This window comes from Boleophthalmus pectinirostris, unplaced genomic scaffold (genome assembly GCF_026225935.1).
Source record: "Boleophthalmus pectinirostris isolate CB_2022bp ecotype Guang Dong unplaced genomic scaffold, ASM2622593v1 HiC_scaffold_16, whole genome shotgun sequence".
In the NCBI taxonomy this organism is placed as follows: domain Eukaryota; kingdom Metazoa; phylum Chordata; class Actinopteri; order Gobiiformes; family Gobiidae; genus Boleophthalmus; species Boleophthalmus pectinirostris.
In genome coordinates this window covers 13,289,566-13,313,626 of record NW_026571095.1, presented here as the reverse complement: position 1 = coordinate 13,313,626, position 24,061 = coordinate 13,289,566, and the positions used below count along the sequence as shown (strand labels likewise).

At 39.2% G+C, this 24,061-nt stretch overlaps 3 protein-coding genes and 2 non-coding genes across 9 annotated transcripts; 3 read left to right on the top strand and 2 right to left on the bottom strand.

The window, feature by feature from the left end:
• Positions 1-117: 117 nt before the first annotated feature.
• gigyf2 (GRB10 interacting GYF protein 2) lies at positions 118-11,677 on the bottom strand. Of its 5 annotated transcripts, none has more exons than XM_020922122.2 (29): positions 11,566-11,677; positions 10,145-10,195; positions 9,870-10,029; positions 9,311-9,406; positions 9,124-9,232; positions 8,776-8,881; positions 8,668-8,708; positions 8,555-8,587; positions 7,953-8,129; positions 7,420-7,631; positions 7,201-7,345; positions 6,604-6,861; positions 6,346-6,518; positions 6,116-6,272; positions 5,875-6,047; positions 5,657-5,745; positions 5,455-5,583; positions 5,226-5,356; positions 5,051-5,160; positions 4,761-4,901; positions 4,535-4,693; positions 4,228-4,461; positions 4,025-4,147; positions 3,720-3,944; positions 3,208-3,401; positions 2,952-3,100; positions 2,680-2,864; positions 878-1,019; positions 118-803 (listed from the first exon to the last, which is right to left on the bottom strand). In XM_020922122.2, the coding sequence occupies exons 2-29, from the start codon at positions 10,180-10,182 to the stop codon at positions 736-738; spliced, it is 3,957 nt and encodes a 1,318-aa protein (XP_020777781.2). In that variant the 5' UTR covers positions 10,183-10,195; positions 11,566-11,677; the 3' UTR covers positions 118-735. The 5 variants fall into 5 exon arrangements, with proteins under 5 accessions (XP_020777781.2, XP_055007576.1, XP_020777790.2 ...); XM_055151601.1 differs by having other exon boundaries at positions 5,881-6,047; XM_020922131.2 differs by having other exon boundaries at positions 7,201-7,342.
• Positions 11,678-12,111: 434 nt separating this feature from the next.
• Positions 12,112-12,183, top strand: trnap-agg (transfer RNA proline (anticodon AGG)). The gene has a single exon. It is a non-coding gene; the product is annotated as a tRNA-Pro (tRNA).
• A 103-nt stretch (positions 12,184-12,286) lies between these two features.
• On the bottom strand, positions 12,287-12,358 carry trnaw-cca (transfer RNA tryptophan (anticodon CCA)). The gene has a single exon. It is a non-coding gene; the product is annotated as a tRNA-Trp (tRNA).
• A 2,795-nt stretch (positions 12,359-15,153) lies between these two features.
• On the top strand, positions 15,154-19,793 carry kncn (kinocilin). Its single transcript, XM_055151600.1, has 5 exons — positions 15,154-15,301; positions 17,361-17,429; positions 18,575-18,643; positions 18,747-18,837; positions 19,718-19,793. Exons 1-5 carry the CDS (start codon positions 15,154-15,156, stop codon positions 19,791-19,793), a joined length of 453 nt encoding a protein of 150 aa, XP_055007575.1.
• Positions 19,794-21,522: 1,729 nt separating this feature from the next.
• Positions 21,523-22,381, top strand: tmem275a (transmembrane protein 275a). Its single transcript, XM_055151918.1, has 2 exons — positions 21,523-21,622; positions 21,696-22,381. The coding sequence occupies exon 2, from the start codon at positions 21,776-21,778 to the stop codon at positions 22,379-22,381; it is 606 nt and encodes a 201-aa protein (XP_055007893.1). The 5' UTR covers positions 21,523-21,622; positions 21,696-21,775.
• The last annotated feature ends 1,680 nt before the right edge of the window (positions 22,382-24,061 follow it).

Genomic DNA, 24,061 nt, shown 5'->3' with positions numbered 1-24,061 from the left:
TGTAGAATATTTGCCGATATATTTGTTTGTGGAACTGAATTGAGGTCACACATGTGTACAGCCCACTCATAAGACTGTTTTATTTCATACCGCAATAAAAAAGTATGACTCCAGCAGTTCATTTCCATATAATATAATACAGATGCAGAGTTGAAATTTTATTCTTTAAACAGCCTAGTATTTTACAAGAAATAGATAACTAGTTGGAACTTTTGAAGATGTCCTTAAAACAGGACATTAGCGGGCATGAATCCTTGGGCTCTACTATGCCATTACTATCCATGAACACCCAGCCAAAACAGAGGGGAATAGAAGGATTGGAAGGGAGGGGGATCATTTTCAATAAATAAAAATAATAAAAAAAAAACATTGGATATATTCTGTCTACCCTTTCCCATAATAATCCCAACACCCCACCCATGTACACCCACAAAAGTCCAGAAGGAGGCCAGATTTTAAATGGTCACTGCTGACATTTTCAGCTTCCTAAAATGAATATTTATATATTCATTTTCACTGACCATAGATGTAGTTCTATTCTCAAAGTTTCTGCTCAAATAGATTCTTTAAAAGGCAAAAAGATGTCTGCCTTTGAGGTCACAACTGGGATGGTTGAAGAAACTGAAAAATCAAGGCAGACTGAAAAAGTAGCAGGGCCGAGGGGAGAGGTTTGGGTAAAACAGCTGTTGTTCAAACTGGATAAAAGTCACTGGGGCTTTGCTTGGCTGCAGTCCCTTAAAAGTCCTCCAAAGTCTCAATTTCTCCCATATTCAGTCTCTCAGATGATGCATTCACAGAGAAACCTACAACATATAACACAACTTAAATAAATGTTGCACAGATGAGAACTGATCCAACCTAATGCAGCATTCCTCACCTAAAAGGCTGGGGTCTGCACGAACCATCTTCTGCTTCTTTTTCTTCTTCCCTGAGGTGACTGTTTCAAAGCGCTGCTGCTGACCGCTCATATGATTAGACTGATAAAGAGAGGAGGATCCCGTACTGCCCCATACAGAATCCTGAAAATATAAAACAGACTTTTTACAAAATTACACTCATCATGTACAATAAATATTACAGCGATATGAGTGACAAAACAGTAATCCTCTATAAACGGAAAGCAAAAAGTACAGCTGGAGTTATTATACCCATAAAGCAAGATAAAGCCAAAGCCTATCAAGCCAAAGTCAAAGCTTAAATAATTTTTCACTATGACAAAACAAAGAAGTCACTGAGCTGCTGTAGTAACAAGAACTCAAGAACAAACGTGGTGCAGAGTAGAGCTTGCTACTGAGAAGCAATATTATTTACTGAATAGATAGACACATTCTTTAGTGTCCCGAAGGAAATTCATATTTCAGGCAGCATACAATACACAATACAGTACATAATATAATACATAACATTAATTTAATACATTTATCAAATTATAGTGAAGCGTTGACTACTAGTAGACAATATTAAAAAGTAAACCACAAAATGGGCCGTGAGATTGATAAGCTGGTGGGTTACAACTAGTAAAAGTATTTTTGCTTCCATGTCAGACTACATGCCAAGTTTAGTATTTAGCATCTTCAAAATTTCCATAATGTTTTACACGCTTGTCTGGTTAAAAAGAAAAAAAAATGAAAATGAAAAAAATTAGACAGCTGTTGATAGTCTCGTTTGATATAAGTCAACCATCTGCATACTCCAACACGCATGAAACCTGCGTCTGTGGATGCCGCATAGATCAAAGAGGCACACATTATGTAGCTGATATATTTTGTTCAAATAATTTCAAGTATGCACTTCAGTTTCACAGTAGTAAATCAAACACTGAATTCTTCTGTAGGATAAAAAAAATTGTAATTGCTTATAGGTGCATTATGCAACTTTTCTAATGGAGGGTCTGCCACCTGCTTGCCTCTGTAGTGATGTTATTCTTTTGCCCAGAATGCTCCACAGTATGGCATTTGAATGTATCTATCAAGCAATTATTTAATCACAGGTGTTTTTATTGCACAAAATTAAGTGAAATATATGCAAATATGTGAGCTTGCTTGTCTCTCCATAGATCTGACCTGTAAAATGGCTTGGTGACGCCACCTGCTTGTCGCTATGTGCATCTGACTTTAAAGAAATATTTTAGAACATTTAGGTAAAGCCAAAAAAAAACACCTGAAGACAATCATATTCTCTAGAAAAGTTACACAGTGCACTTTTAAGATTTAACACAAACAAAATGTGCTGATATTTTATGCTGTGGTTGTTTGTGTGAAGGGTTCTGGGCAGAGCAGAGTGTGGTGTAGCACTGTTTTTGTGACACTGGTTTGGAACTGGACACCAAGGAGTTGTTTTTTTTTGGCTTTTACTACATCTCCTCTTTCAATTGTAGGTCTCTCACTCACTCCAGAATAATTTCTTTAAAAATGAAAGCTTTGTGCTTATTTTCATTTATAATTTTGCTTCTCTTAATCTGGCTTTCCTAGAATCTCTGGGTTAATGGGCATCTTCGCATATGATTATTTTTTCAAGGTTTGAGTTGTAGCTAGGACAGCAGAAGAAACCTTGGTCAACCCACAATTATTACAATGATTATTGCTCATACAATTACAGCTATATTATTATTTTTTCCTTCGGGATAATGCATGTATATTATGTATCTACCTACCTATCTATCTATCTAGTCCAACTCACCTGCTGCTGCTTGGAGGACTGGTTTTGAGGAGCCTGTCTTTGATTCATATTCTGTTTGGCACGACGTTCAATAAACTGCTTGGCAAAGTCCTTCGCCTCAGGAGTGTCCCCCAAGTACGCCCTCACATAGTCGTGCACCTCATATGGCGAGTCTACTTCTTTGAGAAAAGAAGCAAATGTAGGAACTACAGGAAAGAGGAGCAAGTTATCATTTCATATTTTATTTATACAAGACAGTGAAGAGTTAATAGTTTAGAACTGAATGAACTTACCATCCAGGTTATTGGCTGTATTGAGAGAGTGCAAAGTTTGTTCACACCACTGCATAAAGGTGTCTTGGCTTTTATTCACTCCTTGAAACAACTTAAGCAGCTTCTCCTCCTCTTCGACTTTTTTGCTGGCTCGCCCACTCAAAGAATTACTTTTGGAAGAAAACAGCAACACATCAGACCTCATGCATTACTCATACCTTCATCATAAGTCAGCGCTTTCCCTTATGAATGATTTTACATTTTGCTTAGCATTTACCTGAGGTTGGCATTTCCCTTGTTTTTCTGAGAATTGCTTTTTCTAGTTTGTGCAGGCGGCTGGGTGACTTCCTTTATTGCTTCATCCCAGAAGCCCATGTTAGAGTTGTGGGTGTCCCCCCATATACTGCTGGAGTCTGAGCCCCAGTTTGAAGAAGGGTTGACCGCACCCCACACAGAGCTACTCAGGGCAGTCTAGAATAAAAAAAAAACAGGGTACAAATTCAGTTTAATCTAATAATTGTAGTAACTGTTGTTGCTGAGACAGCAAAAAGCCAGAAAAAAAAAATGTGCACAAAATGTCACAGCTGATGATGCAAAGTAAATTCTACGATGTAAGTGGTCATAAAGACAAATTTAGTTCTAAATCAAAGCTTTCAGGAAAAAAAAAAATCTCAAACGAGCTCTAGTGGACCCTCTGGTGTCCAGTGATGGAATAGTTAGTGTTGCATAAGCATACCTACATTTAGTATGCAACACAAGCTCGAAGGTATTGAAAATAAAAGTACGTACTGTTCGATTCTGTGCGCGGGTTGGTGGTGGGACAGTGGATTGGTGCTGCTCCTTTCGCTGCTTCATTTGCTGAGCTTCCTCCCTCTGGATCTCCAGCAGAGACTTGGTAGCTGCAGGCTGTTTGGCCACAGTGCCCCATCCCGACAGTTTGGCCTGGGGCTGTGCTGCCTGCAGAAGGGCTTGCTGCTGCTGGAGCTTCAGCAGCTCCTGCTGCTGGCGACGCTGCTGTAGACACAAATCAAGGCATGTCAACATGCTTTGATTTGTGTCTACATTCACAATTCATCATTTTCATTTTCTCTTACCTCCTCTCGCGCTTGACGTTCTCTTTCTTCTTCAAGTTTTTGGATCTCGGCTAGAGACAGAGTGTTCTGATTCTGGTTTATAGAGTTAGTCGTCTGCTGGCCCCACTTTGAGGAAGAAGGAAGCTAACAAATATAAAGATATAAGTATTATGTACAAGTGCTAGCTTAGGTTTAACACAGTGATGTCAGAATTAGTCCTGTACCTTCATCTGTGCAAGTTGATGCTGTTGCTGCTGTTGCTGTAGCTTCCGCAGCGCCTCCTGCTGTTGCTGTCTCTGCCGCTGCAGCTCCAGTTGCCTTTGAGCCTCCTGCTCTCGTCGCTTCTGCTCCTCCAGCTGCTGCTGTGCCAGAGCAGCTGCAGCCTCCTCCTCTGCACGCTTCTCCTCCTCACGTCTTCTTAAGGTTTCCAGTTCTTCCTGCTTCCTGCGTTCCTCTTCCTAATGTGGACCACTTGTTATTGAGCAATATACTGCAGATGCCAAAACATGATTATCTTATTGTAAGACATACCTGTTTGCGGAGAAACTCTTCACGTTTTTTCCTCTCTTCTTCTTCTCTCCGTCTCTCCTCTAACCTACGCAGAGCTTCTTCCTGGGCCAGCCTTTCCTCCTCCTCTTTCTGTCTCCGCAGGGCCTCTTCTTCCTCTCGTTGTCTCCGTAGTGCCTCCTCCTATAGAGTGACAATGTTGAGATGTGTTCTGGGGAAAAGTGTCTATAACCACACCTGAGCATCAGACCTGTTTTTTCCGTGCCAGTTCTTCCTCTTCCAGGCGTTTGCGTTCCTCCTCCTGCCTGGCCCTCAGCGCCTCCTCCAATCGTTTCCTTTCTTCTTCTTCCCTTTTAGCCCGCAGTTCAGCTTCACGCCTTTCCATTTCCAACTAAATATGTAACAGAACAAATTATATTTAATTTTAGTAAAACTAAAGACACGTGTTCAGATTGCTTTGTTACAATATTTAATCAATCAACAACAAAAAAATTTATTTTGTGGAATTTGACAACGAAGCTATTTTTCAACATATATTACCTTTGCAGCTTTTGACTTCTCTAGCTGTTGCATCTGCTGCATCTGCTCTAATGTGGGTGCCGGTGCCAATGAATCTATAGGCAAATCCCAAACACTGCTACCATCCCATGCTGTAAAATTAGAGTAAATTTAAATAGAGTTTATAAATGATACATGTTTTAAAATGAACACTCACTGCTGGGAGCACTTTGTTGTAGGTTTGGTGTACACGTGGCCTGAGATGAGGTGTTCTGCATCTCCCACACAGAACCAGAGTCTGTTACAGACAGGGAGCGTGTGACTGCAGGTAGGAGGCTTTCAGATGCCCTGAAACCATAGACATCAGCAGTCAAATACAGTAATATTATGATATCAATGCAACCATGCTTCCTTGAAATGTCATCAAGTACAACCACATATTGTACCTAATCTTAAGAGCCTGATATTGCTGTAGGAGGAGGTTGATCTGCTGTTGGTGCTGCTGCTGCTGTTGGAGAGGAGCAGAGCTGAGGGCAGCAGCTTTCTGTTGGGCCAAGGCCTGTGCATATTGCTGCCTGAACAAGAATGAGCATAACATGACAAACAGAACCACTACTAGGGTAATACCTTTTAATGCAGATCATGTACCTGAGAAGGTATTGATATTGGAGCTGTTGTAATTGGTATAGAGCACTGATCTCCTGTTGCCGTTTCAATCTCTCTTGATCTGTATCGGCCTGGTCATGACACAAGTCAGAAAAAAATATTTACCATATAGAAGGGCACGTAGTACTGACAAAAGTTAGATAAGCACACCACCTTGAGCAAATAAATGGTACTGCATATAAATATAAAAAGGGACTAACACGCACTGGGAGAGGCGGAGGAGCAGGGCCTGGTGTGAATGGTACTCTTCCCCAGATCTTCATGATCTCACCCAAAGGTTGGAATGTCTCGTCACATCCTCTTTTAACTAATAGAGACATGGTGAAATAACCAGCCTGGAACCACTCTGACATCTCCTGGTTATTGAAAGGACCTGAACAAAGGCAGCTGCTTTAGTTTAAAATTTGGAGCAAACTTTTGGTTATTCTGGTATAGCCCTACCTTGTATTTCTCCTTGTGGGTCTTTATAAAACCACTTCAAAGCAGCTTCATGAGACAAAGGTAAACCTGCTGTTTTGGGCTTCTCTGAACTCTTGGCTGAAAGTCTGTCATCATCAGCCACTCCATCCTGTAGATAAGCTACCATTTTTTCTGCCTCCTGAAAACGGAAGGAAGATAGAACCAATAAAATTAAAAATAATAAAAACTGTTTTAAGGAAGGAAGGACATACCTGCTCAAAGTGTTTTAATCCCTCATCCTCATCCGTTTCATGTGACACAGTTGTGGGCCTGCCAATGGGTGTCATTATATTAGATGAGAAGGGTAAGGGTGCGTTTGTTGCCACAGGACACTCCATAGGTTTTTGCTGTGGTAAGTGGACAGTGTGCACTGAAACAGGATGTTCTAAGGAAAAAGAACTCATGTTAAATTAGCAGTTAACTTAAATAATTAGCAGTGTGTCAAGATTTCTTGCAGATGCAAGGCTTACCTGTATGGGCAGTGGAAATGTGACTTATAGAGATGGGCTCCAGCAGGCTGTTGGATATAGGGATCTGCAGGGGGACTTTACATGGCTCGGGTGGGAGCTCAAGTGGAGGAAGTCTGTCTGTCCGCTCAGCTGGCCTCTCAGGCTCATCTATCCTAGCAGGTTGGGACTGGGATAATGACTGGACAACAGCTGGCTCCAAGATGGGGGTGGCAACAGGTGACACAACAGGTGGTGCCTCTTCTTGCACTCGAGGCAATTCTTAAAAAACAAACAAAAAACAAAAAAAACACACACACACACACAAAAAATATTTGTTTGAAAAGTTTTAAATCACTTAAGAAAAAACAGTGCATAGTCTTTTCAGGGTTAATGTCTGAATATTCAGCCTTTTCCCAAAGACATTTAATGGGAGCAGCCCCAGGGGTTGATTATGTGTAGAACTCGATACAGGAGTGCTATATCAATTACATATCAGACTCATACCAGGTTAACTTTACATTACTGATTAGTCAATTCAGGGTTTTGGACATAAATATTTACTTTGCTAAGTGTACTTGAAAACATTTTTGTGAAACGTGGAACTTGATTAAAATGAACCTTTTCGGTCAGTCTCCCTCTTGGCTTCAGTTTCTATTTCTTTGGACTCTTGTAGTCGACACTCATCCTCCTCCAGACCCTCTTCACACTCATCTGGCTTTAAGTCCAGTTCTGCTTCTTCCATAATGGGCTCCTTTGAGGCCTTCTAATAACACAAAGATAAGTTGTTTTTCCTCACTAATGATGATACTTGAGTGAGGATGTTTTGTAATACTTTACTTTGAGTGACAAGAATGCCCCCGAAGAGTCAAAAGTACCAGCCTCCTCTTCAGCATCCTCCAGACACCATTCTGGGAGGCTGTCCCTTTCATCCTCCAGGCTTCCACTGCCTGACCGTGGCCTCCTGTAGCCACGCTCTTCGTCCCTGGCATCAAACGGGAAACGCCGCCGTTGATCTGGGTGTTCCCGCCACCCAGCTGAGCGAGGTCCATCTATAAGAAGATTTCAGACAGTAAGATTTTCAGGCATCACATTCATTCACAAGTACCTACTAAATGCTCAATTTGTAAATGTATGTTGGACTGCAACAACTGATTAGATAAATTTGATTTATTTAACCCCTCATTGTAATGATTCATTAAATTTGGTAATAATCAGAATTTGTAGTATTCTTAAGTCTTAATTACCAACAGAGCACAAAATCTATGCAGGCTGTAGGTACTTTAACATTACACAGTAGTATAGTATTAATAGCAGTTGTATATGAAAAGGAATATAACTTGTTTGACAGGCATTACGTGGCGAGTGCCCACCTGGGCTTGGGGGGCACCAGCGGTCACTGTCCCGTCGAGAACCTGCCAGGCGCCAACCCCCCTCATCATCCTCACCGTTCTGATCATCACGAGAAGTGCGCCAGTTCTCACTCTCAGAGCGTATGAAGTCATGCTTCCTTGGTATGCCTGTCCCAGCCTCCTCATAGTTCCCCCGGACTGCAAAAATCACAACAATGGATGTCTTCAGGGCTTCCTTCAATTCTGCATTTTATAATACTTTTTGCGTATTTGAAAAATTTATTATGAATGAACGAATCCAGTTTTAGATTACAGTTATTAAATGGCTATGCAACCTGAACACAAACTGTTATAACAAGGTGCTTCATGGCCATGTTGGCTTCCTTGACAAAGTGATGCCTATTAGCTTTACTATTTTTGCTCTATACTGTTGAATTAGCTCAAAAGAATACACCACAGCATGCAAAATAAATAGGTAATTAGGTAGAATTGTCCTATAGCAGGTCACGTAGGATTAAATAGAATAACAGTGCCATTTCTGCCATGTCACATGTACACTCCCTACAAAGTGATCAACTTAATGTTATGGTAGGACACCCTGTATAGGATACACCTTTACTTACCATGATTAATCTGGAAATGTCCAGGAGCAGCATCTTGGAGGTTGAAACAAAAAAACAATAAATATAACATTTAGCATAGATCAACCTTAATAATTAAACTTTTTTCAACAAACCTGGTTCTTTTCTGCCTGGTTTATCAAACCTTCTATCTGCCCTAAAAATATTTTACAAATACATTTAGAATAATTTTTAACACATTTGAAAATGTATATGAACAGTACCTTTCTTCCCAACTCTGAGAACGATGCATCTCTCGCCCTCCACGGCCAAACCCTTCTACATCATCAAAACTTCTTTGGTAAAATCCTCCATCACCTCTTCCCCGACCTACAATTGTTAAATTATAAATTTCATGTGTCTACCCTTATTAAAATCCACATGTAAAAAAAATAATGACAGAAAACAATTGAGGCACTTGGTTACTGACTACTAAATGTATCCTGTGTAAGAATAAAAGTGTGGATTGTCTCAAGTAATAATCAGTGCCTGCACTGTGTCAGTAAAACCTAGCTGTTGCTCGAAAAACTTAAGTCTCAAAATATATCTATAATTTTTGTGTCGAGCTATACCTCTTCCCCTTGATGTACTTCGACCTCTTGGTGCCCCTACTATCGGACCACTTCCGCGACCTGTCAGTCGAAGTACAGCTGCACTGTTTACAGACATGGAAAAATTTCTCTGCAAATAAAGCACAGGTTGCATGGTTATGTTTATGTAAAATATAAATGTTGTTTCCACATCTTGAGTGACATCTACCTGTTCCTCCTCTGTAAAAGATACGAGGGCCAGAGGTGGTAAAGGCTCCTCTTGCAAAATGGGAAGGAACTCCTTGTCATGTAGGTCTATAGGAATCTTGACATAAACAACACAATTTTCTTAAGAGGATAAAGATTAAACCATTTGTATTTTTTCTTGTCACACACACACAATCTTGAAAACTAAAAGACAGTATCCACCTTATTCCGTCCCGCCCACTTTTGTCTCCATGCTTTGTCTCATGCTTTTTGTGGTGACACTTCTGATTAAACAGGAATCCCATTCATGACAATAGAGAATTCGGGAAAGGTTTTGCATCTTAAATATGACATCAAGTAGGTTCATTTGTGTAAAATGTTCAATTTTCATGTGCACCAACATGTAAACACTGCACCAATTCTCTCAGGGGTTTTAAAACGGCTTTATAGTCTGGATTGAATTTATTTGCTGTCAAGAGCTGAAGCCCCATACAAAATATTACAACCTGAATGATAATGGTGGCGCACACGGCAACTTCCGGAATAAGGTGGATAGAGGAAATGCATGAAAAATGACTCACTTTGTTATCCTTTATATAAAGTGCTAACATTTCTTCTCTCCCATAGCGATAGTCTGCAAGTTTGTACTTTGGCAACGCAGGTGAAAGTGGAGGGGAAGAGACAGAGTTGCTGCTTCCACCTCCACTGCTGCCACCACCCCCTCCAGACAGGGCTCGGAGCCTGACAAGAACACAAAAAACACAGTAGTTTGCCTTACAATTAAGTATCAAGTGGGATGACCCAAGCATAAAATAATAATAAAAAAGATATATAAAGAACAGATTTGCTTGATTACCATTCTGGTCCAAAGTTGAGTGTCTGGGTTTCTGCCATTCTTCTCTAAATTCTATTAAAATAGAAAATAAAATACAAATGCAAAATCAAAAGTATATTATTATCAAATTAATGTATAATTAAACTATGCAAGCATTGAAAATAGTTATTTTTTTCTAAATATGCATATGCTTTATATTTTAGGCAAGACCTCAATGTATTGCAAGGACACTTCCCACTCCATACTCCAAGTGCAACCAGTGTACAATTTCAAATCGGCTAAATCTATTTTAGGAAGTTGCTCTTTCTGCAAAAGTATTATGGACACCTGTATTTGTCAAGTAGAATATATGTAACCAAGTAATAATGAATCTTTTATCCTGTCACCAGTTGATTCATACAGACATAGCCCCCTGGTGAATCTGTGGCATGTAGGCTCGAAAAAAAAAAAAAATCACTCGCACAGGCACAAGTTGACCATATGGACTAGACAGCCACGTGTGAGTAGGTAAAGCAACATTTGCCTCTCCTTCTATAATCTACACGTTTTAAATTCCTTGAAATATTGATTCCACTAAAGCAAACTATTCTGCAGTCATGAGCAAGAACAAGAACAAGACACAGTTGCAAAGTGAACTACCTGCACCTTTCCGAAACAAAACAGTTTTTATTGTAATGAAATCTCTTAAAAATCTCGCTTTAAAAAAACAAAAAACAACCAAAAACAAAAAAAAAAAAAACGGTCAACTCATTCTCATCGTGCAACAATTTTGTCATGGCTAGTACAGTTACGTTACTGCAGTAGGGCAAGTTTAAGAGGAGAGACACAATTTGTATGACAACGTTAAATACATGTATTAGACAACATGACATATGTGCTGCCCAATATATTATACTAACACTGAACAGGTATTATAATGCGGATAGAAAATGTGCGAATCGTGTAACAATAATCCACTTTTAACACTCGTGGGCCATTTACCAAAGCTACAGTCATCCCTGGTAGTGCTAAGCTACCGTTAGCAAATGGTGTCAACTAGCTAACTAATAGCCAGAAAATATGTATGTGCCATGTGTCAGATGTCGCTTTAGATGTAAATGTCAGCACTGAGCCATCAGGCTGTGTGTAATTAAGTAATACTTATGTCCTTATTTCGGTCAACAGTTCTTGGTAACAACTTAATCCCTGAACTTAACATACAAGCTAATAAGCTAACACGCGGCCTTTTAGCAGCACCAACATTTCCTTGACAACTCGCCCGAAGTTCGCAGAGCTCAGCGCCGCACACGGAGCTACGAGATCCCAAGGCTGACAGGCCAAGAAAATATGAAGGTTTTTACAATATATCTATGCAGCCCAGCCCGCAACACAGCCCACTGACACTGCTCTGTATCTGGATATATGATTGTTGTTATTACTCTAATGTACTTTGGTTGTCTTACCTGTACTTGATCTGACAGCACAGGATTTGTATGCGGGTTGTGTGTGTGGCTCTCTCTCTTCGTTTTCCACAAGATGGCTGAGCACGGGTCACATGACACCAGATAAAACCCGTATGCCACCGAACAGAGGCAGATTTGCTGACTGTTCCACATTCTTAAAACAATCAACAACGAACCAGGTGAACAATTATTTTATTCACACATAGTAATTGGAACATATGTCTTTACAAGTCACTTTTTATTATTTATTGTTGTTACATGAACGACTTTCTCAGTAATTACAGAACAAATATAAACGTTTTTACACTTTCGAAACATTTTAGTGCATTCCCATGCATTTTGTTAAATTCTATTTTGTAAAGATACTTTATAGCTTTACGAGATTACTAAAATAGTAATCACGCTTAATGCTGAATAATATTATAGTTGGGTACGACAACCATCTACTGACAGTTTCAATAAACCATAAAAATATAATTTCTCTGTTTCCCGTAAATGCCTAACTATGAGGTAAAAGTTTGAAATATTACGCACGGAGATCACGTTGGCTCGTTGGTCTAGGGGTATGATTCTCGCTTAGGGTGCGAGAGGTCCCGGGTTCAAATCCCGGACGAGCCCATCTTTTTTTAATCATCAAAGAAATTGTGATTTTAAAATACTATTTAACATGCGTCATTGTACGTAATCATTTGAAACATATTTACAGTGCGAATCAAAAAATTGACCCCGACGTGATTTGAACACGCAACCTTCTGATCTGGAGTCAGACGCGCTACCGTTGCGCCACGAGGTCTGATTCAAATCTTACATGAACAGGATATCTAATAGTGCATACGACAGATCAGGGTATTCGTTTTATTATATGATAATTTTACTTAATGATATAAATGTAAGATTTTGCTATAAATCTTGGTTGTAATTTTGGTAAAGTGTATAATTTTATTTCCTGGTTCGACAGTGATATGAATACAAAGAGGTAATGGACTCATGGATCCGACCTTCATACATAGGCCTACTGAATGAAACCTAGCAATCATAACCATCATGGCAACTTGTCTAAACACGCTAATACATCTAAATGACAACATCTTTATTTTTTCCTAAATTAAGGATTAAACTGACAGAAAAAAATGTTCTTCAAGCATAAATTGTGGATGGAATTTTCGTAGACAGCCTATTCCGTGTTAGAATCATATAGCTTACTTTCATAGAACTCACAGCTAGATTTTTCCACAAACTGTCACTGATTTAACTGATGTAAAACTATGATTAATATTTATTATAGCCACCAAACCAAGTAATAATCTCGTGTCATAAACTGTATTGATAGTGACAACATGCTGAGGGTGTTCTATGTGTATCTTTAATGGTTATGAACATTCACGGTCCTGGTGAGAAACTGAAAAACTATTGGCTAATGCTAGCTAGCTTCTGGCTGCAATTTTATGTATGGTAGAGTTGTTTAACAGCACAAATCAGCTCACCTTTGGTAGTTTCAGCTAAGTCAGTTCTTTATGGTCAGATTGTGTTAAAATAAAGCACAGATTAAGTGTCAGACAGAGCAGAGCCTACAGTTAGCATTATATCCCAGGGAATATTGATGACATCACCTGAAAAGTATCAATACTTTAAATTACATGTGTAATAGTATAAGTACAATTATCCATGAACAAATTAGCCTTCTTATTGACATGATTTTTATCTAAAAATGCTCCTCAGTATTCAAACTGAGTGGCACTGAGAAAGCACTCAGCTGTGTCTGATCCCAACGTCTGTGTCAGTGATAAACGTGCATGCAGTCTGCAGTGTCCCTGTTATTTAACTGTTAATTGGTTTTCTGCAACTGTTAACTTGATTTTATTGTTCTAGATGTAAGGAACAAACTAAATATTTAGCAGTTATAGACATTTGTATTTGTTATTAAACTATAGCAGCTCTTTTCACATTTTTTATGTTTATTGAGTTTCTTACAGGAGAAAGGTTCATTGTTCACCACTGACACTCATATATGGCCTACCTTTGACACTCCCTAGTTCCAAAGGTTGTGATGACATCTGCATAACCCAGAGGCTAATTTGATACACATTCATGTAATAGGCTACAGGCACAGCATATTGTTTAAGTTTTAGTTGCCTGGAGATGGCTAGGCCTACAGCTAATAGGCCCATTGTAGACTGATCAGACATGCATATTTACCCAGGACAGCACTGTGTCCCATACCCCACTACAGCTATACTAAACCATTCATTTGTCCTAGTTTTACACAAGAAATATCACAGGTGTCCCAATTTTTGAACAGTTTGATACCCACCAACAGTCAAGAGAGAAATAAATTGCTCAGCCAAACATATTATTACTAACCACACTAACCAGGGGATATTACAGTTTTTGATTTTGAAAATCTGGTCAGCCTAGCCTACTGGTACCACAGAGTCAAGAAGATTACATACAAGACACAGGCATTATAAACATGTGAATTTCAAAATGTAATTTTAATTCACGTAGTTATAATTTATCAACCGTGATGAAGGAGCGTCCCTCCTATCACACCTTTCATGGGAGACACTTCTCCAATTAAGGAATTTTCTCCAATTTAGGAATATATGTAACCTAGACCAGTGAAACTTCTGAGGACAACTCAAAGCTAGCAGCCGAGACCTGTCTAGTTGTCTGCCTAAAAGACTCAAATATGCAAATACAAATGGACGGAGTTTACTGAAAAAGAAATGAAAGGTGCCCTGCGTAAGTTTTCTGGTGGAACCTGCGCAATCTACCTGTCTTCATGGTGTTGTTGCTGTGCATAGAATGTTCCACAGTATGGCATACACTGAACAGAGACAAACACGTGCCACTTTACAGGTCAGATCCATGGAGAGGCGAACCTACTCAAAGTAATAATGTATCTTTTTCAAGCTATAGTGGATCGATCAAATACCTGGTGTATAGATATATATTTAATCCCATCCATCCATAAAGACAAACATGCCCTGTGCCAGATTTTTATTTTATTTTATTTTTTACATATTTACCCTTAGCGCTGTTGATCCCTGCTTACCTTTTACCCCACAGTTGCCATGGAAATGCTATTCCCATGGCAACCGGGCCTTTGTGGATGGCCTCGAGCCCCCACTTTAGAGGACTTTCTGAACCTTTCATTACACATTCTCCTCAAGCTCTACAAGTCTTCGAACTATGTAGGTATTAATTGTTTTATTATTTGGTTATTATGGCCATAAAATACATGTGCATACAATAGTTTTATTGATTTTGACTCAAGAAGAAAGTAAATTTTGCTTCAACAAAATAAAATTGAGATGTGATCAGATTTGTCAGATCAGGTCATAAAAGCCAGGGCATTGTAATTTTCTGTGAGAAAGGAAACTGGAGCTCTGTCTTTAAAGATTCATGAGCCTTCTTGAGAAGCTAACAGGCATGGATGCACAGCTAGAGAAAGTGGCCCTGTCAGAGAGAGTGGAGTGGAGAAGGGAGGGGTGGGCCTTGTGCAGACTGACAGTGGAGCTGGAGGTGGCACTGAAGGCCTAAGAGCGGTGCTAAGACTTTGAACGTTGGCGCGTGGGGCAGAGGTGAATGAACCCCGTGAGTGTTGGGGAATACCATGGGCTGAGGGTGGGCTCGTCTCTGCTCAGCATAGTGGCCGGCTGCGTCATGATTGGAATTTCCAGGGAGTGTGATGCTGACGCTGTTGGGGGCATCTTTCTGGGGGCAGGAGGACTTGGTATGTATCTAATGACAGTTCTTCATGTGCTGTTACCAGGACTGTACCAACAAAAGTATATCACCCTGCTTGGTTGATTGGCTTTGGTTAATGAATTCATGTTAATTGTGTTTTGTTGTATTTTGCAATCTTTTAGAAATTACAACAGGCAAATTCAGATCTAGTGTTGAATAATAATTGATGTAACCAGAGAGTTGTAAGAACTCTGGATATCTAATGCCTGGTATGTTTATTTATCATCAGTACAGGATCCAGAGACATGAAATTCATTATGATAGGATTGTCTATTCAAAACGGGCTTCCATTGTCCTTGGTACAGTGCAAGTTCATGATCACCTCAAGATGGTTCAAATTTACCTACAGGAACGAAAAAGGTCAGGAACAGTTGCTTCTTTCTTGTAGACTATCACTTTAGACAATATTTGACATTCAGTGTGTCATAGTAATGGACAAAAGGCATGATAGAGCGAGGCTAATCTTGGACTGAACCAGGTCTAAATCATGGACTACAGCTAGCACAGTGGTAGGCAGTAGTTAATGTGACGTAATCCTCAACAACAGCAGGACGAAAATAGAAATCATCACTACCAGTAAGAGATCCCTTATTCTCAACATTGTACGTAACCTCATGATACAGTTTTTTGTTGGTGGTATGTGCGTTAGTTATCCCAATGTTACCCAAAACTCTCAATTAAATATAGATGGATAAATTTACAAATTGAGGTAAAAAGATCTTAGGTGACATTTTCCGTGCAGTCTTTGATAGAGCTGTGTAACCATAGAACCAACTTCTCTGCGCTGCCAAGTCAAAGGAGCTCTGGAGCAGGAGCAAAGGCCATGGTTTTTAAAGCAAGACAACATCAGCATGCATAGTTAATGTGAAATTCATTCTTACTAATGATTTGATGAGCTTTGAATAATTAATCTCTCCTATATGTTAGCACCAAGTTGAAGTTGAACACCAAAGTGGAAATATGGTGTAAAATGGACTTTTAAGAGCTATTAATCATGTTATAATGATGTTCCCTCATAATTAGCATACTCACAGCCACACTGTGATTGATTCATGCATGTTTGAGTATTCCTTTTTTGTTTTGTACTTAAGGCATGAGTGCTCAGAAAATTCCCATTTTCATTTTCATTCCATTCCTATCTCCACCATAGACTGTGTATATGAATGGACATAGCTAACCCGCTAGCCACCGAGTTCCAAATAGAAAGTGTTCATGGGGGCACTTCTTGCTCCAACTGACTTTACTTTAAAAAAAATGTCACCCCCCTCTCTATAACTGCTGCAGTGAGCCTTGTAATTTTGGTCTTACAATTTTCTTATTAATCCACTCTACATGATTCTGATGTTTTATTTCACTATTGTGTATCTAAATAAATTCATATTCCTAATATGGACCTGACTCCAAATTAGACCTGGCTAGCATCATGAGCTTCATATCACTGGAGCCAAGCACTATGGGTGACATCACACTCCCTTAGTCCACTTTCTTATACAGTGTATGATCCCCACTTCCACTTTACTTTTTAGACTAATTTATTTAGTGGTCATACATGGTTGAAAAATGTATTGTAACCATTTTTCAATTAAACCTGAAATGCCGCTGAAGGCCTCTCAGTTCTCTACTTTTTAATTTTAAGTCAATAGATTTGCATATTATTGAGCCTCAACTGGAAATGTAAAATAATGATCTATGTATGTTACTAAATATTAAGAATAACTGAAGAAGACATAATATCCTTTGAGACTTGAAACTACTGTGAGTGGCATCTTTTTATATAATGTTTGTTGGATTCTGCCTTCTTTATGTCTGCTCCTATAACACATGGGGGTGACTAATGGACACGGTGTTCTCGGCAAAATCTTTTCACTCCTTCAGTTGCATGACATTTTAAGCACACACTTGCATCACAGACACCCACTGGACATAACACAGTTTCCCATATGGCTTATAAGGGAAATCAATAACTGTTGTTTTGCACAGTTGAAGGTTTCAGACCTACTAGCAGAAAAATGTCACAATAAAGATTTTATATTACTATTTTTCAGGTCTCCTTATATCCATTTACCCATTTGTAAAAGCATGGCTCAACATCAACCATATTCTACCATCTTTTGGTAAGTTTTCAAAGTACACATTGCTTTGGAGGTTTTCTCAGAGTTGCAGAAGAAAACGTCTATAAAAAAAACATTGGTTATCATGTTTGTTAGTGCAAAACTCTCATAGAAATATATATATATATATATATATATATATATATATATATATATATATATATATATATATATATATATATATATATATATATATATATATAAATGAAAGCTGTTGGGTCACTATTAGATACATTGACTGTAGTGTCAAAAAAAAATTTATTTTAAAATAAAAAAAAATAAAAATTTTGTATTTTGCTTCTTAAAATCTCCATTTGTTTAACATTACACTCACTGAAAACTCTATGAAATGTGATGTCTCAATCTCAAGCTGTATTAATGAAGACAGAGCTGTATGTAAATATGAGTACTTAGGTTTAAAGGTGCACTGCGTAACATTTGTAGAGGAGGGTCCACCGTCTGCTTGCCTCCATGGAAATGTTAATGCGTTGTCAAGCACTGTTCCACAGTGTATATTAAACCTATCACAAGGGAGACAAGCAAGTTACAGCACTACACTGCATTACTCCTCAGATCTGTGGAGAGTTGTCCCTATTCACAGAAAGAATGATTGTATTTTTGAGGAATAGAAACACCCATAATGAATAAACGCTAGATGGATATGTTTAATGTCATACCATGGAACATTTCAGGGGAAGCAATAACATCTCCATGGAGACAAGCAGTGCACCACAATGCACCTGTAAGAATAAAGGTTTAGAATAAATCTGCATTACTACTGTTATTGGTAAAAGCTGTATTTAATTTGAACATGACTACCTCGTATCTACAAATATTTTATGAAATTTACAGTTCCTTTAAGAAATGTAGCTCTATTTCCAGTACCAAAAAACACCTATAATTATAATGCATTGGATTTATGTAAGGGCTTTCAAAACTGCCAAAGCACTTTACATTGAAATATTTAATGGTCAGTTTATTAAAAGTGTATTGCCAACTGCTGAGCATTGTTTTTGTAGCAACAGTTGGTCTTTAGTTTCCACAGCCTCACCTCTTCACCACCACCAGTGTTCAGGACCAGAAGTGACATTTTACACCTCAGACTCTTCATACCCATGTTTTTTTGTTTTTTTTTTTGTTTTACACAGGAAACAGAGTGCATCCAACTGCTCCTAACCCTATCCCAGAGCAAACTATAGATGCGTTAAAACGTGATGGTGAGTTGTTAAAAAAGTAATTTTCTTTGATCAACCTAAGTGCACTCTGACATAATTAACAACAATTTTAGTCATTTGAAATAAGTAGTTTTCTTCTGTGCAGGAACTCAAAGTCAGCTGAATCTGGAGCGTTCCAAGAGCCGAATGGGAACGTTTATGGAAGGAGGGCGGCCAGGGGAGAATCCAGATGAAGGGTATAAGAATGTCCCGTGATCCTGTCCTATCAGCAAATGTGAACTTTCATAAATATTTCTATTAGGGTGAGATTCTAATTATGACCATGCTCTTTGCTGCATTAAAAAAAAAAAAAAACGTTCTCTTTTCTCTCTCTCTCTCTCTCTCTCTCTCTCTCTCTCTCTCTCTCTCTCTCTCTCTCTCTCTCTCTCTCTTTTTCTCTCTAATGAACACTGTCTTACTGATACTATTATTGTACTTTGGTAGCCCAGCAAAGCGATATTTAATAATTTAACATAGGCTCTTAGTAGTGAATTTATGAACAATTATGATACTGATACCATAATTGGTCCATTGCCCTAAATATTGAGTATAGAGTGGGATCTGCAATTGTCAGTGCTCGATCCAATTTAGTTCAAATACTAAAGTACTAACTATTAACCAGTGAGGTTTTCAATGCATTTTGCTGTACCAACAGAAACACACTGAATTTAGATCATCAAAGCATGTCTGCATAATTCTGCAAAAGTTGATCACATGTCTGCAATTTTTTACCTTATTAAGTAGCTTACTTTAATAAGTATTACCTCCTTTATCAAAACCAAACTATCTTGGTGGATGTTGTTACTATGGCAACGCAGATCACATGTCAGATTAGCTATTTCACACTGGCTACTCCATTAACCAGTGTGAGTGTGGACACAATTTTCATAGAAGCTACTACTGTCCATCTTCAGACACACTAGCTCACTGGATTATAAAATATGCAAAACAACAGCTTCTAATTATTTTACTACTCTAATGAGAGTTCATGTTACACAGGAGGCAGGTATTTACAGTAGTTCATTCATTTGGATTGATCTCTGTCCCTTGCTAATGTCATGCCATGATTTGTTCCAGACCATCTTCAGACATGCCAGATGTCTTAGCTAGACGTCAATTCAAGCAGTCACCTTCTGAACAAGACTTGCCATGAGAGTAACAAGTGTCTTGATGCAGGTGTTTTCATTAGAAGGGCTTTACATCTCAGTTCTTTCATTGTTTCCTACTACCTGAAATATTGTTTGAGCCATTAAACAGTAACCATATCCAAGACTATTGAATTGTTCTTTGTAAGAAGCTGAGAGTGAAGCTGGATCATCCATAAGACATACATGTACATTCGTACATGGACCAGCCCAAGCACCACAAAAAGCATCCCCTTAAAATGCAAACTGTGGACTATATCCAGGTGTTCAAATACAATACATTGACATTCAGGACAGAAGCAGCAACATCATTAGAGTTGCCAGAACCATAATTGAAACTCCCTTCAACATAACCCAGAGCACACATTCAGATGAGAAGAAAGAATAATAAAGAATGATAAAGTATAAACGCATCAAATCAAAAGTCTTCCCAGTCTTCCATCAGTACATGAAAGGTGTGACTGCTGAAGAGAAAACACATAAACGGGCCTGCATGCTACATTGTTTTGGGTTGTAAAGTTGACCCACAAAGCGCAGGTGCGTTGCCTGTGCAGGGGGTGTAATAACTTTGGAATGACACATTTGTGTGCCTTGCCTTTTGGGTGCATTTATTATAAGAAGGACCCACGTGAAAAGAAATCACAAGTGTAAGGCTCTAATATACAGCCTAATTTTACTATGTTTTGTGGTGATTACTTTTGGAATTTTAGAGTAGTGCAATATGATTTCAGATTCATATTCTCTTAATGGTTGCTAAATGGTTTTGCTTCATTAATCCCAGTGGAGCATCCTTCAGTCGTATTGCTTCACACAACAGGTTCAGGCAGTTCACGCGCACACACCCACCACGCGCTTCGGACGCAGGAGGGAGCCGTAAAGGCGCAAAGATACATCCAGAGGTTTACGCGCCAGATCTGGGCTGGAAGAGTCGCGCCCCAGGAACAAGACACCACCAAATGCGTCTGTGTTGGAGACATGCCATGTAACGCCACATGTCCACATCTGGCAAGAAATGACCTACGCGTCTGAGTTAAGCAATGCCATTTCATCTGATTGATCTCTCGGATTTGCGTTCAGTCTGTTACGTGGTATCCTGTGCTCGACACGATTAAATGGCTGGCAAGACCCGTGCCCTCAAGAAAAGAAGCACAGAAAGATCGATGGAAACCATACGTGTGGCGTTGGATTCAAGCGTCCGTACGAACTCTCATTAATTACGCTCTGAAATTACAGGGCATCGCGTTGGAAATACACATCGTAAGGATGAGATACATTCGACAAATGGTAAGATATGTGCAGCCTATTTTATTATAATCGAATGTTAAACATTAATCAAAATTATTAGATAATTAACCAATGAAACATTTCAATAGCACATCTCCAAAATGTAGCCTACTGTTCACCATCTGCCAGTCATAGTCTTCCCTCAGCCAGACCCAGGTATAAATATATTGAATAATTAATAATAAGTTTAATTTCAACACTGTAGCCCATAATAGTCACTGCCCATGGCTGCCTTGAGTCAAGCAGCTGCATCGCATTCTCGTCCAGTGTACTTGAATCATATCAGACATTCAAATACAGTCTATCTAGGCCTATGTCCATGTTACCATTTATCTCGAATATTTTTTTCTAATTTATATTAGAATTCTTTGGTTAACATTGCAGCATTCAAATCTCAGTCATTATGCCTACTTCAAAAAATAATGGGCAATCTAAGTGTTATGTTCACATAACAGTGTTATTTTTTTTTCTGAGAGTGTCAGATCTGTGACGAAGAGGAAGCTTCGCTAGAGCCACAGATGTAATTAGACAACTGATAATAATGTGAAGTGGGGTGTGTGCTATTTTTTTTCTTTCACAAGAAACACATTTGTTATGCTGAACTGTAATTTGTGTTATTCTTTCAGACATAATGATTCTCTTCAGTGGACTGGACAGCCACCAGTTCTCCAAAGCCATGCACACCACACTCTAAGAAGACACAGTCATGGTCATCACTGACAGGAACCCCACAGTCTCCAAAAAGGAGGCCCAGAAGAAGAAGTGGAAGTCGCGGCCGCATGGTCTGCCGTCCCCAGCCCTATGCTGTGCATGTGGCCTCTGCATCATGTTGGCAGGACTCAACATCACTCTGGTGGGCGCGTTTGCCTTCAGCACACTGGTGCCTTCTGCCAACCCGCCCATCATTATCGGACCCATCCTCCTGCTTGTGGCCTTCTCCTTTTTCGGGGCGTGCTGTGTGTGTAGCCGTCTGCCTCCTCCGCACAGCTCACGTCATTCAAACGTGGGTGGCCGGGGTGCTGGGTTAATGGGACATGGGGGCCTGGCTGGAGGAGCCACCTTTGAGATAGAGACCAGCGAGCACACGCTGCAGGACACCACAGCGGTACAGCTCAGCCCCACCTCCTCTCGTGGATCCTCACAGGTGTCCAGCCCAGAGAAGGTGCTGGTGAATCAGGATGGAGCAGGGACATGTAAGCTCTTCACCATGGAGGCCAATGGTCCATCCTCTCTGTCTGGCACTGCAGTGTACTCAACCTTCTCAGGAGGAGAGGTCCGGCTCAATCTGCCGTGTGAGCAAGTGGGCACCTAGCACCTAACCCCTGCAGGACCTGGCACTGTACATAACGCTGATTAGGGGCTTGCATAGTGTCAACATGTTTCATTGTTTACTGTATCTTGCAACAATATGATTTTTCTGTGCTGCCAGCATGCATACTCATAAGTCTTTAAACTAGGAAGTTGGAATAAAAATTCCTACCTCTGATTTAAGTCGACAGGGTTTTTTGAAAAAGAGGCACTGATAACTTGAGTACCTTTATTTTTTTATGAAGTGGCAAAGTTGAGGAAAGCAAAGGTTATTTTTGACAGGTTAGTTAAATGACTACTCTGATTTGTACATGGTGACATGTGGCATTTTGTGAGCTGTTCCCACTTTTGGGGCATGAAAAATTCTAGGTCACAGTGGTGGTTCTAGAGCAATGTTTCATGCCAGTTTTTAAATGGTGCTTTAGAATGTATTTATAAAATAATATTCAGGAACTGTGCCCACTATCTATCATCTTTAAAAAATGAGCAAAGGGTTTCCAAAAATCGTCATTCATACATCCATGCCATTGTTAGCATACATTGTGCCCTTGATTTAAACCAAGCACCATTTGTTGGAATGCAGCCATATTTAGTCATGCTTTCATAATAAGTTAACACAATAATATTTCAAAAATCCTTTGAGGAACTGAAACCAGTGGCATCTGTATTTATGGACCTATCCAGCTTGTTGTCCTGATGCATTTCACAGATACATTAGGTAACCACTTGGATCTCAATATTTTGATAATCTACTGAACTTTTTGCATTTGACTGTTTCAGGCAGTCTCATTTAATGTTTCTTTTCTCTGGGCATTTGAGTGTGTGCTGCTGAGGATGCCCAAGCAAAGATTTCAAACAGGGATTCTTATACTGTATGTGCCGTGAACATAACATGATGCCACTTACCTGAAGTTTGTGGATATTGTGCAGAAATATTATTTCTGGTCAAACTATTTACTTTTAAAAGAAGCCACGCAGATTAGTACTATAAATGCATTACGAATTACCCATCACTGTGATCTCTTTGATTCATGACTGAGTAATGAAACAAAGTTTAATTTTCTTTGTAAAGAAGATTGCCTTAGAGATTTCAGGTTCATTATTAAGAGGGCTATTTAAAGATTTTCCCCCAAAGCCATTTGAATGACACTGAGTTCTATAAAAGCCTCAACATATTTTAAAGGTTGTAAAAAGTGCATGGTTTTATTCTCTCAGCTCAAGTTCATTATCAGGAGAGTGTTTCAGCCACTTAACCCAGTATGTCCCAGAACAACCCAGATTTCATTGTGATCCTATGATGTTTTGTCCAGCATGTTCAGGTTCATGAAAATGCATCGCCCTCTTGTGGCCTATTGATGTTATATGTTTTTTAAGGATTTGTGTAGCATTTATGGACAAATATTTTGTGATGGTTTAAATATAGGCAAACGTGATCCTAAAAAATAAAAGTGTAATTTTCATTTCTGTCCTGTTATGTTTATGTCACCATCATAAATGGGCTGCTAATGTGATTTAATTCTGCATGCAGTGACAATTCTTTCCAGCATAAATTCTAACTTCTCCATCATGTACCACTTTTTCTGCATAGAACTGAATTATACAATCTACAAGGAATGTCAACCGCATTCTTCACTATGTAGTTTTTTTGGTGGGCAGGCCGTTATTTGCTTGTCTCCATCAAGAT